The sequence below is a fragment of the Sinocyclocheilus grahami genome, unplaced genomic scaffold, assembly GCF_001515645.1.
Source record: "Sinocyclocheilus grahami isolate Dianchi unplaced genomic scaffold, SAMN03320097.WGS_v1.1 scaffold1114.1, whole genome shotgun sequence".
Taxonomy (NCBI): domain Eukaryota; kingdom Metazoa; phylum Chordata; class Actinopteri; order Cypriniformes; family Cyprinidae; genus Sinocyclocheilus; species Sinocyclocheilus grahami.
This window is the reverse complement of record NW_015506293.1, coordinates 255,238-270,670: the sequence shown is the minus strand read 5'-3', so window position 1 is coordinate 270,670 and position 15,433 is coordinate 255,238. Positions and strand designations below refer to the sequence as shown.

Sequence of the window (15,433 nt, the reverse complement as noted above, 5' to 3'; positions counted from 1 at the left end):
CACCTTCATTACTCAGTATCAAATAAATGCCAGGTCGATTTAACTGGGAGGCTGTGCTCACTAACGACAAATGCTGAAGACTACAATACCATCCTGCCCACACTGATCCCTGATGGTGTTCGATAGAAGGGAGTGTGATTCTTTCTTGTTGCCTTGACAGGAATCTATGCTTCCCGAACCTTTTCATATTTCTCTGATGGGCCTGACAGGTGGTAGCATGTATTGACAGGCACAGGTGACTCCATCAGTGGTGTTTGATGTGAAGGTCTTTCTCCTGACCGGACAGGGACCCGAAAATTGATCTCCCTCTCTGCCCGCGTGCTGCTGCGTGTCTGCGCGAGACTGCCTGCCTCAGACAAATCTGCTTTGATATAGTACACTCCCCTACTGCAAGCAACCAAAACATGAAAGAGTGACCTGTTCTCCGTTAGTGCCCTTGTCTCCAGAAGAGAAAAGGGACCTCCCCTTAGGGGAAGGGGAAGGGGGGTGTATGAGGGAAACAAATCTGTGTGTGTCTACACACAAAATTTCACTGTAAACCAATACACATCCCAAAGCTGTACACTTTACTTTGCCCTTTAGGGAATCCACAGATGCTTGAAACTTGTGTCGGAAATCTGAGCTCTTGGGGGAAAACGTGCACGTGTAAGATTAGCTAGTGAACCATTATGAAGTGTTTCTCAGTGGTACAGCTCTGAGAGGTTTGAGCAATGACCACAGAGCTGGACTACTGACCTGGAAGAGGGGAACCACTTTGATATCAAAACCTGGCCTAGCAGTGTCCCTCGGTCATTACTTGAATGTTGAAACACTGAAATCTCTGAGGCTACATTCACACTGTCAGTGTTTGGGATTGACAGCTGAATTTACTTACAGGTGTAAGTCTCATGATATCCTGTTCACAGAGCAGTTTGAAATAGCAGCTTGAATGAGCATGCAACGGACGTAAAGCCTGTATTCTATTCGTGACCATCACCTCTAAACATAACAATCTCAAAGATGGTGAGATAAACAAAGCTTTAAAGTATTCTCACTTTTGAAATGACAAAAGTCCAATTGTGAGTTCATCCATCAAATCTTAACTAACCTCCAGAAGCTTTTATAGTAGACAGTGGAGCAAAACTGATGGGAGAAAACATTCAGATGGCATGCATCTCATATCTGCATCTTTGTAAGCTACCAAAATCACACATGAAACCTGAAACACTTTACAGACACACTTATGTAAAGCTCAGAGTGGCTCTCTCGCATTGTATGAAATTATAGACTAATTGTCCAATCCAATTTCCGTTCACACACCACGGGTTTCCCGAAAATGAGTAAGTCCTGAAAATTTAACAGTGTGAGTTTGGTTATACACTGTAAGAATTTTTTTTTTTTAGAAAAACATGAAAGGTACTGGTACAGGTACATGCCAATATCTAAGTTTACTGACATTTCCTTCATCTCTAAAACACAACAAATCCCTCATCTAGGAGTGACAACCGTACTCTGCTGCTGTGAGAATGTGGCCCAAATCTGTGAAGGTAAAGTTTTAATAACAATTTGACAACAATGTCTAAATAAACTTAGTTCAAATCATGAAATTAAAACAATTTTCAGGCTAGTCCTGCTAATGAACATACACATTCTAGAGTAAACAATCAAGTGATTGGCCTTTGTTATTTTAAAGCAGGGCTTCCTACAGCTGCTCCAATTGTTCTATCAATAAAGGCAACAGACTTGTTTAACTTTAAAGCAGGACTAAATCTGCCTTATTTAGCGTTACAATTTCTCCCATTCAAGTGGTCTATCTCCACCCCTTTTGATGTCTCTGATGCTAAAATCGACACTGACGCACCATCCGCCTGCAGCAAACTGTTATGCTGCGTTCAAGTCCTCCTGGGACGTTCGTACTTTCGAGCTGACAAGTCGTAATTACGACGTCAGGTGCATTCAAGTCAGTTTAGTCGGCACAAGATGGCGGTGTACCTTCTTTTAATAAATTACAAGAAAATACAACAGGGTCTGTTAACTCTGCTTATAGAAAATGAAGAGCAAAGAATTCGCATCAGGTGTGTTTTTAATATTTTTAAAAAGTAATTTATGAAGCCACTTTAATCTGTATCGCATAAAAACTTGTTATTTATTGTTATATTACAATCCTGCCACATTCAAAAAGCTTATTTTTTGTACATAAAAATCCTGACAATGTCACTGCTTAATACCTATAAGTATTGTGATTTATGTTTTACTTTGGCAATCTCTCTGTCTCCCTCTGTCAGACATGCAGTTCTACAGTAGCCTACTTGTCACTGACAACCCACTAAACTATCAATTTAAACAAAAAATTACCGTCGATTCTATCATGTTTCTCACTGACACGCCCCCAACTCGGATACTCGGGGCTTAAAGAAAATTTAGAGTTTCCCCACTCGTAATAACGACTTTGTGGTGGCGTTCATGTGCGTTCAACTCGTAAATATGATCTATCCGACATGACTTGAACGCACAATTAGTTCCTGTGGGATCTGGAGCTAGAATGCATCTTGGAAGAGTTGTGGCCCTCAGGCATGTACATTGTGAATAAGTGAATAGCAAATAATCTGAAAAACCTACACTTGTGCAGTCGGAATAACAACATTCATCCAATCCAATCCACTGCAATTTTTATGTTTTATTGTTTGTGGCCACTCTATCGTACTTTAACTTGTTTAAAAACTCTTTACATTCACTTAATTTTAATTGGGTAATATCATAATTAAAAGAAAAAGAAAATAAATCTGTTGCAACCATTTTCCATCTTTCACTGACCCTCAGAATGAAATCTGAATGTAACCCCATTGTCAAAAAGACAAAAATACATATTTTAAAATCCCACTCATAATTACTCACAATCATAATTACAAAAGTTATTGTTTATTTTTTTAATATAAAAAACAGTTTGATGGCTGGTAAGAAACATTTATAGTCTGTACATTTTCTAAATTCATACAAATCGTGAGTACGTTGATTTCGACCCTGCATAGGTCAATTCACCTCACTCTGTCTTTCAAAAAAAAATTCGCACAAAACTGCATAGTATTTTCTACAAAGAACATTCTATAGCATCAGCATTGAATAACTCACCTTTACGGGCGATGCGGATGCAGTTTATCCTTGTTTCCTGTGAAAAAAGAGAACAGAGATGCAGTGTCACGCTGTGGGAAACAGTCAAACGACAGAAATAAGACTTTCAGATACCTGATGAGAAGTCAAATGGGCTCACACTGACTTTTGCTGATTTAACAACAGCATGAATGCCAGTAAAAGAGTAAAAATACATTTAAAAACAGCACCTTGTCTCACTCACCTACCGTACTTGTGTGTGTACTTTTCCAATGTGGCGATAAGATATAAGCCTTTAATGTACAGAAAATGGCAGCAGAGGACAAGAGAGGCAGGGGGGATGACTTCCAACCAGGAGAGAATTATAAAAAGGAATTAATTTGTTCCAAATAGCAGTTGATGTCATACTGGTGTTATGAAAACGACCTCTGTCAAATAGCACTAATGAGATCCAAGCCCATAATCCAATTCTGGCCTGCCACCTCGACAAGAAGATGCATTATCAAATTAAGATTTACAGATGCTAATTCGGGCATTATGGAACAATTATGCAAATCTTCCCATCCAGAAAAGGAGTGAGAGGCCTCTGCTCAAACTGCAGCTGAACTGCTTTTTTAAATTGAAAATCCATTCCAAACTGCCTTGGCTACTAAAGCCTGTCATAACCCTAAATCATCTCAGAAAACATACAAAAGCAAAAGGGAGAGCGGTAGAAAAAATGTAGAGACGGACTCGCACTGATGTTTCAAGAGAGGGAAGAGGGACACGCATGGATATTTTAGCCCCCCCTAAAACATCCACACGCTTAAAAATGTCATGTAGGCCAATCCAGGCTTTTACTCATCTTTATCTGTTCCAGCAGCCATCATTGAGATGCAAGTGTGCCATGGCTCCCAATACACACTATCCCATGAGAGCATATCACAGGGATAAAGCAAACACTAGGGGTGGGCGATATTGCCTCAAAATTATATCACGATATTTCAAGAATATTTTCGATTACGATATTTATGACGATATAGAAAATAAAACATGGATCAACGTTTTATTGGTGATTGCAGCTGGCAGGCAGCAGCATTTATTAGTGCAAACAAAATAAAGGGCATTTTCCATCCTTTTCCAATGAGCTACTGTCATCGATGACAGACTATCTAATTTGAAGTGCAAATCTATTGTCATAAGGAGGCAGCAGCAGCAGCTGTGTGTTCGACTTGAAGGATCGGTGTACAGGGCCGTAGCTGGGGTTTGCGGGGCTCCAGTGCAGGTTGTACCAGTGGGCCCTGTTTGAAATTGTGTAAATAGCACAAATAAACAAATATAAAAATTAAACAATGTTTAAAGGGGTCATATGATGCGATCTGTCTTTACATTTATTTTGAAAGATGAAGCTCGCGATTATGGTAAGGGGCGTTAAATTTCCGACGAGTGCTTGCGGTGTTCAGCCAATCACAATGCACTGGCTCATCTGGCCAATCAGAGCAGACCGCGCTTGTCGGAAGGAGGGACTTTGTAGAAAACAAAACATTTGAGAGAGGCGGGGCATAGAGGACCTACAATAATGTACAGTATTTGAAAAATTATGTGTTTTTTGAACATTAAAGCATGTCAACATATTCTGTTACACCAAATACACAAAATAATGATCTTTAAAAAAACATCATATGACCCCTTTAAGTTTTTTCAAGTTAGTAGTAGTGTCCAGGTACCGAAACTGAATAATCAAATGTAAATAGCATTGCATAGTCTTCACTGTATAAATTAAATATAGATTAATTCCTGTTAAAACTACAAAGTAATTCAGTAAAGAGCAGTGAGTGATTTTCTCCTATTTAATTTCTTGGATTAACATTAAGGACACTGACAGCAAATTAGATGCGGTCACTTTAAGAGATAATACATCCAATATAATGATACGCATTCCATTTCTTTCTCAACTGTTTACTTTCACTTAAGACATAACCGACCATTTTTTCGAGGACACTCGCAAAGACAGGTATTGTGACAATTTTGTATGTATTTGTCGTTTCAAGAGCAAGAAGAGACAAAACTCAATTCGGTGTTTAAGGGCTATAGACGTGGCTCTCTGCATGCATACTGTACGCACAGAACAGCGTGCAGGTGCTGAATGGCGAGGTGTATTTGTTTGTTCAGGCACGGGAGGAAGCGAAGAAGAGCTCGGTTTGGTGTTTGTGTGGCTCTCCGTGTGTGCACCAAACTCGGTGCGCGAACTCTCAGTTGAGTTTTTCCATGTCTTGTGTTTGAATGCCTTAAACTGTTTTGAATGTTTAAATTGGCAAGACTTAAAACACGTGCAATTGATACGTTTTCGTGATGATGTACAGGCCGTCTTTTTATGCTGGCCTCGGGCAGTCAGTTGAAATCGCCAGGGCCCCCCTAGCGCCGCTTCGCTAAATATATGAGCCTCGCCTATTTTTGAAGGATCGAATATGCTCTAGAACCACTCTCGCAATAATTTGATATCATACATGATCAGTCTGCGCAGTGCTGCTTCAAGTTGAACACACCTATTGGGTTTGTGGTGTTGTTGTTGTGCGCACTAGGGAACGTATATCCGCCATACGTCATTGCGTTGCTATATCACTGATATCGCGATATAACACTTTTTTATCATGTAAAAATTTATACCGGTATTATCGTGGACGGTATGACATGGCACACCCCTAGCAAACACAGCCTGTTTTCTCCAAGCACAGAGCCGGTCCTAGATGTCACATCATAACAAGTCATAGCTCACCATGCGTGTAAGAAAAGACTGACCCCGAATGACAGGCGAGAGACAGCCAGTGGGCTTTGATCAGACAGATGCAGACACAAAGCTTTACGCTTCCCTGCTCTATTTAATCAAATTTGTGGGAACGGTCATGGCAAACACTGCAAAAGGGGATCTGTCAGCAAACTTAAGCTAAGTAAATGAATTATGAGCACTATAAATATAACACGCCAAGGGAGGCGTGGGAAAGGAACTTATTAGAAAGCTCCTACTTGGTTCAGAGTAGGAGGCATGCAAGAAAAAGAAAGAGGGAAAAAGGAGAAACATAAGAATTAATGTTATTTTTCCTCAGGAAATGAAGACTCTCAAATCAATTTTGCTACTGTAATGTGAAACAAATAAATCTAGGTTAGATCATGGCAGTATAAGTTCTAGCGCCTTTATGCTGAAAGAAAACAATGAATTACAGTATAAGTATGTAAAGTGAAAATAAATACTGATTTAAAGTAATGATAAATACCACTGAAAGTAGGAACCAAAAAGAAAAAGACGACGAAAATCTGATGGAAAAATGCATTTGAAGAAAGATGAATTTTCATGAAAATTTCACAATACAATTTTTTTAAAATATATTTATTAATAATTGATTAGTCTATTTATTAATAATTGAAAATAAATAATGTGTAATACATATTTATGTACATACACACACACACACATATATATATATATATATATATATATATATATATATATATAATAAATTAGATATGAATTATTATATTTACATTTCTTTTTTATTTCTCTTTATTTTTTAGGGGGTAATTTCAGCTCAACATATTTTGGTGAGAAATATCAGTTCTTGCCTCCCATCTTGATAAAACAGAGATGCCAATTAGAGAGAAGTCACTTTGAAAGTGTCTGGTCAGTCCTACAAGGTTCAGTGCCATTAAAAAAAATAAAAGAAATTGCACATCACAGTTTTTCTGTGTGTATGAGTGAAAGAGAGCGTCTGACAGCTACAGTCTTTTTATTTTGCCTATAAGGACTGTTAAGGAAGCGGAGGACATAAAAGTAAACAAAGAGCAGAGAAAGGAAGAAAAACGGCTCTTTGTAAACAGCTGAGAATCAAAGACCTTTTAAGAGCATCTTTATATATATTTATCACTGAAAGTAATCACATGAAGCCCTGACAACATTCACAGCTCTCTAATGGCTAATTGTCAGAATAATGGCCAAAAATGCAGCAGAGGGCTTTCTTTCTTGTGTTGCTGCCAGAAGCTTTGAAAACCACTTACAGCCATAAAGTTGGCCATGAGACAAAGCAAAGTATATTAGCATTGTTTATATGCAGTCAAGATTTAAAAAAAAAAAAACAGAACTGTTTAAATCGGTAACAGGAGAGTGCTAAATGCAAGCTCAGTCTCCTGAGCTATGCTCTCTTTAGTTTAGACTGTCAGCCTTTACGGCAGTTATTGCAGCATAAAATATAGCTGAATAAAAATGAATATTTAGCTAAAGGTCGGTCAAGTAAATCAGCAGTGCCCAAAGGAGACTGAGCTGTGCGATCAGTTTCCAAGACGTACGGTTTCAAGTAGAGAGAACCCCGAGGGGGAGGTGGAGTCACAATGGCTTGGCTGACAGGTGCATTTCAGTCTGTAAAGCGTGAGAAGCCCTGAGGGGTTTGGTGGGGAGGGAGTTTGTGTCTGTACTATAGGTCAACAGAGGCATTTCCCTTAAAGGCCTCCAAAAAACCCAACTGAGTAGGAGAGGGGGAGAAAAACAACATCCCATAAGAACGAGCAAAGATATAACGTTTTTATACATCCAGCTAATTGAAGATTTACTAGCTGCAGGTGATTCTCACTATTTATTCTAGGTCCCTGGTTTTGCACTTTACCTCCCGCTGTGCAGACTGCAAACAATCTAAAGGAGTGTGTCAAAATATAGTTTCAGAGCAATGTATAAAATCTGTCAAATTTCCATGAAAAAAAAAAAAAGATTACATTCATGTTTAAGATGCAGAAAACCAAACACAAAAAGATGTGTTGCTTGTAGTATTTAAAAATAAATAGTAATTAAATTTAAGTTTGGGCTCTGTTGTTAACTTGAACCTTAGGCCTAATGTAAAAGGGCTCACTAGAGCATAAGCCGAGGTAGATTTTTATCCATAAGAAAGTTTGAATTATAACGGAGTTTATTTAAAGAAAGAGGAATTTCTTACTGTTTAATAAAAAATGTGTTTAGTTTTTCCCCCTGCTGTACCAAAATTGTACCGAACCGTGACATCAAAACCGAGGTACATAGTGAACCGTCATGTTTGTGTACCGTTACACCCCTAGTGCATACTGTTCTAATGATGAAATATACGCATTCCCTTAACATACATGTAACAACTGAAGTATACTTTAGTATATACTGAGAGCGGAATGAGACACAGTGCTAGTTTCTGACACTTACGCCTCTAAAGTTGCTCATGGCCTGGAAGTAGATGAGGTAGTTCTTCCTGGGGTCCAGAGGGCTGTTCCAGTAGCCATTGTAGGTGTGGTTGTCCCCCACAGTAAAAGGTGCAGCCTCAGGCAGGCTGCTGGGCGGAAGTTCAGCTGTATAGTAGTGTGGAGCTCCACGGGCCTGAGCCTCACCGTGAGATGTGGGAATGGGAAAGCAGTCCTGAACACCCAGTTCTCGCTTCACCTTCCTACCAGCTTCCTCCTCCACGATCACTTGATACGTGCTGTGGATACATTCACACATTGATATATTTAATAAAAAATATAATAGTAATAAAGTATTGTTAAAGGAATATTCCAGGTTCAACACAAGATAAGCTCAATCGACAGCACTTGTCGATTAATTAAAAAAATTAATTAGTCTCCTTTAAGAAAAAAATCTGGGTTACAGTTTACAATATATTAAACTATATTAAAGTATAACATACAAAACATTAAAATAAAGTTTTTTAAGAGAAATGTTACCTTAACCCTGGTGAATAAGCAATAGTATAGCCACAGGATGTAACTAATATGTGTGTTAAGTGTGAGGGGGAAAAAAAAAAACTTTAGTAGAAATAATTTTTAGTGGTAACTTGTATTCCACCTGGAATATTCCTTTAAGAAAATAATGGCACTCTCACCTAACCGGAGCTCCTCGGCCTTGTGCTGGACGCAGCAGGACTGTGATGGTACTTTCTGTCTCACTCAGAGGGGATGGCATGTCTCCATAATCGAATGTAGGTGCTTCGAAGAGAGACAGAAAGCGAGAGAAAAAAGGTAATAATAATATCTTCCTAAAACTTTTTAAACCCACTCACTATCAAAAATAAACTTCTCTAAAACACCGGGCAGAAAAAAATGAACGAGAGCTCAGCAATTAAAAATAAATCATTTGGGATCCAAATCCACTGTGTACATTAACTTTACGTCATTTCAAAGTGAGGCAAAGTGAAGTTTATGCTAATTATTAAAAGCCAACATAACCAGCTAAACATTTTAATTAGACAAATCTTACGAACAACGCCAACATTGTTGTTTGAAATAAGACCGCCCTAATTCATGATGACAACAACCAACACTTCATATGAACTCTACTTTCTTCTCCAAACTTGTCCCTCTGCGTGTCTTGAACTCAGGGTGTAATTAAAAGCTGTGCTTGTGGGACAAACAGAGGGGAAACTCATTTAGAAGGATCTGAGTCTGGACTACATCTTTCCCCTGAGATGGTCGTGTTGAGCAATAACACATTCCTTAATATCGGCAGTCAATTAGAGCTGATGAGCAAAGGCAAACAATCTGCCAGAAATCAATGATTATGTTATTAAAAGCAGGTTTTGGCAAAACTACAGCTACTTGAGTGGACTTCAGTAAAAGTGAGGCCTTGAATGGCTTTGAGTGCTTGCAGAGACCAAATAAAACACATAAACAAAATATAATGCTGGTCTACATACATATGAAGCAACTGAGAGGACCTGAGAGCATATTCAATACAGTATGCACAGACAAGCAAGTATACAAGAGGTCATTGTACATCTATTCTAACAGCCTCTATTGATATACTGTAACAACTCTAAAGCATCTATGCTGCAAACCTTTCTCTGAGGTTTGGTGTACATACTGAAATGCACAGAAATAAGGGTGTAATGCATCTCTCTGTTTGACTTCTGGACTATTCTAATTAAAAATCCTTCATCCGAAACATACCAATAATGCACATAATATACAGTGAGGTATATTTCCATTACAAATTATATTCTCAGCATAACAATTTGAAGTATTTTCTCAAACTGCATGAACACCACCATTTTTTTGTGTAAAACTTGATTATAATATTATGCAGTTAAATATGCATAATTCAATTTTATTTTGAATCCCACAGTTTCAAAGTGGTGTTAGAAATGTGGACATTACCACAAACATAAAAAATAATAAAATAAATGTAACTGTTACTAAAACTGCTGAAGAATAATGCACCCCCCCCCCCCCCCCCCCCACCAAACATCTCCCCCCCCCCCCCCCCCTTCAAAAAAAAAATCACTAAAAGTAAAAACAAAAGTGCATTGACTTATTTCTCCACTGACGATGCTTTTGGCAGACTCTGAAACTGATACAAGGTGACAACCTTGACTGTTAATTGGCCAAGTAGACCGTGTTATCAGGCCAATGCCAATAATCTCAAAACAACCAAATATTGGCAGATTAATGGGCCTTGCTTATCAACACACTAAATTCTCTTATTGGATTTTGTGTTTCAGTCACATCGCCACCGCAAAAAAAATCTTATGCAAAAAACAGAAGATCTCCTTTGTTACCATCAGAGAAAAAGCTGGCTTTAACGCACATCACTTCGCATCAGTCCAGTGTTGAGGAATCCTGATTTAGCATCAGCTGTGTCTTGGTTGACAGCAGCATATGGTGCTGTTTTGTAAGGCGGGCTGGTTTTCGAATGGTGAGGATGACAGTGATGTCAGTTCTCTTTGAGGCGAGGGGAAACGTGTAATGTTCTTGAAGGGCCTGTTGGGTTCTGAGCATCTGCTGCGATTCAGTTTCACTATCACTTCCTCAGATCCACTCGGGAATACATAATGGCTCTAAGCGGCGATATGGGCATACTCGCACACACACGCTTAAGAGATGAATAGCGCACCTGAAGCACAGGATGATGAACCGGAAACTCTGGAGTTCCGCATTTTTCCTTTTCTGTGAAATCTGTTTTTGCTTCACTTTGTTCCTGACTATTGAACCGCCAACGTGTATTTCAGTACCTCAGACATCTCCGAATGATCTGAGGCATTTCAATCAACAGTTTACAGATCTCACCTGGCACATCTGAAACATTCACACACATGCACGTGCATTTCGCATCATTGCAGAAGTACCTGTTCTATTCCTATAATGCAAAACAAAAGCAACTTCTGCGTTTTCACAAATTGTTCTTATAAAAACTACTCTCATGAAATTATAGCACCTGTTCTGAGTATGAAGTTATGTATTGCTTGTTCACATCAGATGAACAGATGTAAAGGTCAGTTTCAGCCCATCAGAGAAGGAGAAGAGAACATAAGTGATAAAATTAACTGTTTTTTTTATTATTTCTTACTAATGTACATACCTGTGATGCATATACAATATGCACATATAAAGCTTTTTCTTTCATGTACCATAGCCTAGGCGAGTAAAATCACTTCACAAATGCCAACTAAAATCACTTTACTGACGTTAATATACAGCACTTGCAGAGATGGAGCTCAGAACAGCATTTACTGTGACCCAAGTCGCTCCAAGACACTGAAAAACCTGAAAAAACATGAGCAGCTCACGTGAAAAGACTACAACTGAGTGCATAAGGTTACATATTTACATAATTACAATGCAGTCTTTGCTATTCGATAATAGCGCTAAACCATATTGCATTCTCAACTCAAAGGTCATTTTACTCGCATTTGGCGAGTGTTAACTTTAGGCACTGCTCTCCACCTATACATTTTGCATCTGAAATGGAAACTCCAACAAATGCATATACAATAAGGTCAGCTTTAAAAATTATGGTGTCCATGCCTTTTCATAGCTAATTTTTCACTGTGTGTCTTAAATCCTGACAGTAGTTTTTAATGTAAAAAGCAGGTTTGTGCCGGGGCAAGCTTTTTTTTTCTTTTTCTTTTTACATTAAAACAGAGTACATTTAATTGGATAAGACTCAATCAAATAAGTGTGCTTAAACGGTGTTGGGAAACTAGTAGCTGAATCATGATCAGTAAACATTTAAACACACACACTCCATTCGGACGGGTCAGATTTAAAGTAGAAGTGCTGTTTAACACACATTTGCATATGCACACACCCACACCTACAAGCCCCCTAAAACAACCTTACACACTCCTCACCAGAGATGTTGGTGGTGATCTCAGTGAGAGCTGTCTGGCCGAAGCCTTTGGCGGTGCGCGCCCGAACAGAGATCAGGTAGGTGGTGCCAGGATGCAGGTTGGAGAACATATGGTACGTCTCGTTCCTCAGTTTGGATACAGTGCGCCTCGGGCCTGGAACGTTGATCCCAGGATCTGATGATTCAATGCTCTGGTAGCTGATCTGTAATTGCACATATTAAAACCATTTAAATTAATCATATTTTCATTAAATCACTGTTGTTTTGGAAGCAAACATACAATGACTCAGTGTGTGGTAGCTCAGATCAAACAATGCTTTATAAAAGTTTACTAACCCTGAGATCCTTATTCAGAGTGGGTTGAAAATGATTCATATATGAAATCAAACATGTATTGTATAAACAATACGTGGTAGCCTACTCACAAATACCAGCGGGAAGCTAGTGGGCATGTTAGACTATCATCATTAGAGCAAAAACGATGGTATCATATCACAGCACTCATAAACTCTGCTTCTGTCTGTGTTGCCTGCCGACACGCAAAGCCTGAAGCTTTGGCTTCTTTTGAAACTATTTTCATTGCGAGATCAAGTTAATCAAGATCATCTTCTTTATTACAGAATATTTGTATGATGAATTTCAAGAGTAAAGTAGAATCCACACACCCAATCACATACAGTGCACATTCAAAATCAGTGAAACATGACTCAGACCTAAGATCCATATTCGGAAAGATTTTACTGAATTACATGCTGATATAAGTCTAAGAGGGGAACAAACCCATCAGAGAAGGAGAAGAGAACATAAGTGATAAAATTAACTGTTTTTTTTATTATTTCTTACTAATGTACATACCTGTGATGCATATACAATATGCACATATAAAGCTTTTTCTTTCATGTACCATAGCCTAGGCGAGTAAAATCACTTCACAAATGCCAACTAAAATCACTTTACTGACGTTAATATACAGCACTTGCAGAGATGGAGCTCAGAACAGCATTTACTGTGACCCAAGTCGCTCCAAGACACTGAAAAACCTGAAAAAACATGAGCAGCTCACGTGAAAAGACTACAACTGAGTGCATAAGGTTACATATTTACATAATTACAATGCAGTCTTTGCTATTCGATAATAGCGCTAAACCATATTGCATTCTCAACTCAAAGGTCATTTTACTCGCATTTGGCGAGTGTTAACTTTAGGCACTGCTCTCCACCTATACATTTTGCATCTGAAATGGAAACTCCAACAAATGCATATACAATAAGGTCAGCTTTAAAAATTATGGTGTCCATGCCTTTTCATAGCTAATTTTTCACTGTGTGTCTTAAATCCTGACAGTAGTTTTTAATGTAAAAAGCAGGTTTGTGCCGGGGCAAGCTTTTTTTTTCTTTTTCTTTTTACATTAAAACAGAGTACATTTAATTGGATAAGACTCAATCAAATAAGTGTGCTTAAACGGTGTTGGGAAACTAGTAGCTGAATCATGATCAGTAAACATTTAAACACACACACTCCATTCGGACGGGTCAGATTTAAAGTAGAAGTGCTGTTTAACACACATTTGCATATGCACACACCCACACCTACAAGCCCCCTAAAACAACCTTACACACTCCTCACCAGAGATGTTGGTGGTGATCTCAGTGAGAGCTGTCTGGCCGAAGCCTTTGGCGGTGCGCGCCCGAACAGAGATCAGGTAGGTGGTGCCAGGATGCAGGTTGGAGAACATATGGTACGTCTCGTTCCTCAGTTTGGATACAGTGCGCCTCGGGCCTGGAACGTTGATCCCAGGATCTGATGATTCAATGCTCTGGTAGCTGATCTGTAATTGCACATATTAAAACCATTTAAATTAATCATATTTTCATTAAATCACTGTTGTTTTGGAAGCAAACATACAATGACTCAGTGTGTGGTAGCTCAGATCAAACAATGCTTTATAAAAGTTTACTAACCCTGAGATCCTTATTCAGAGTGGGTTGAAAATGATTCATATATGAAATCAAACATGTATTGTATAAACAATACGTGGTAGCCTACTCACAAATACCAGCGGGAAGCTAGTGGGCATGTTAGACTATCATCATTAGAGCAAAAACGATGGTATCATATCACAGCACTCATAAACTCTGCTTCTGTCTGTGTTGCCTGCCGACACGCAAAGCCTGAAGCTTTGGCTTCTTTTGAAACTATTTTCATTGCGAGATCAAGTTAATCAAGATCATCTTCTTTATTACAGAATATTTGTATGATGAATTTCAAGAGTAAAGTAGAATCCACACACCCAATCACATACAGTGCACATTCAAAATCAGTGAAACATGACTCAGACCTAAGATCCATATTCGGAAAGATTTTACTGAATTACATGCTGATATAAGTCTAAGAGGGGAAAGGGGAAAAAAAAAAAAAAAAAAAAAAGGATAAATGTTTCAGAGCTTTTAGTGTTAGCACTGAAGATATACCGGGTCACTGTGTACTCTTGATTCATTTCTTCAGTAAAATGTTTCTGGGAACTTTTCTTGGACTTTTGGCCTCATGTAACATTAAGCAACATGTGATCTGGTGTGAGGATTCTACTTCCTACCTGATTTGCTTTAGTTTTGAATCAATATCAACCCAGTAATTGTTAACAAAATATAATTTCACACATTTACAAAGTTTGAATTGAATGGGGTAGCAAACAGGATGCACAGTTTCAATTTCAATTTTAATGTAAGGAATTGTAACTCAAAGAAATGAAAATATTTTTAACTAGAAAAATACTTTTAAAGATTAAAAAGCCTTTAGGTTTAAAGGTTTGGTAGACAGATAAAAAGAACAATAGAAAGATGATAGATAGATATATAGATAGATAGATAGATGCAGCATATATTCCTATCATTCCCACTCTAAATTCCAATTTAACTTCTTGTGGGGTGTGGCCAATTCGATTTTAATTCACACAAATTTTATCAGTAAGGACAGAAAGAACACTACAATCAGTAGTCTGTTTGGCACGGAGTGTAAGGACCTGACAAACTTTCTGATCACAAGCGTGCAGAGCATTAGAGCATTAGCGGGTGTTCAGTGCAGTGTGCTTCTGGGATCGAGGAGACATTTGCTGCACCTGTACCCGGCCTCTTTTAAGATATGAGGCATGGATGATAGTAGTGGGGGAAGGTTTGAGGGAGAACACAGTGCCCTGTGAGCCTTTTGTCAGAGGTGCTCAGAGAAAAGTGGACAATGTGCTA

At 38.5% G+C, this 15,433-nt stretch overlaps 1 protein-coding gene across 1 annotated transcript in view; it reads right to left on the bottom strand.

Annotated features, from left to right (window-relative positions):
• The window catches only part of LOC107566929 (receptor-type tyrosine-protein phosphatase U-like), a 233,092-nt gene that overhangs the window by 44,386 nt on the left and 173,273 nt on the right, over positions 1-15,433 (bottom strand). The window contains exons 10-13 of the mRNA XM_016252505.1: positions 13,821-14,022; positions 8,952-9,054; positions 8,279-8,552; positions 3,109-3,145 (exon numbers count right to left, since the gene is read on the bottom strand). Coding sequence (XP_016107991.1) covers positions 3,109-3,145; positions 8,279-8,552; positions 8,952-9,054; positions 13,821-14,022 — 616 coding nt within the window. The remainder of the gene's footprint in view (positions 1-3,108; positions 3,146-8,278; positions 8,553-8,951; positions 9,055-13,820; positions 14,023-15,433) is intronic.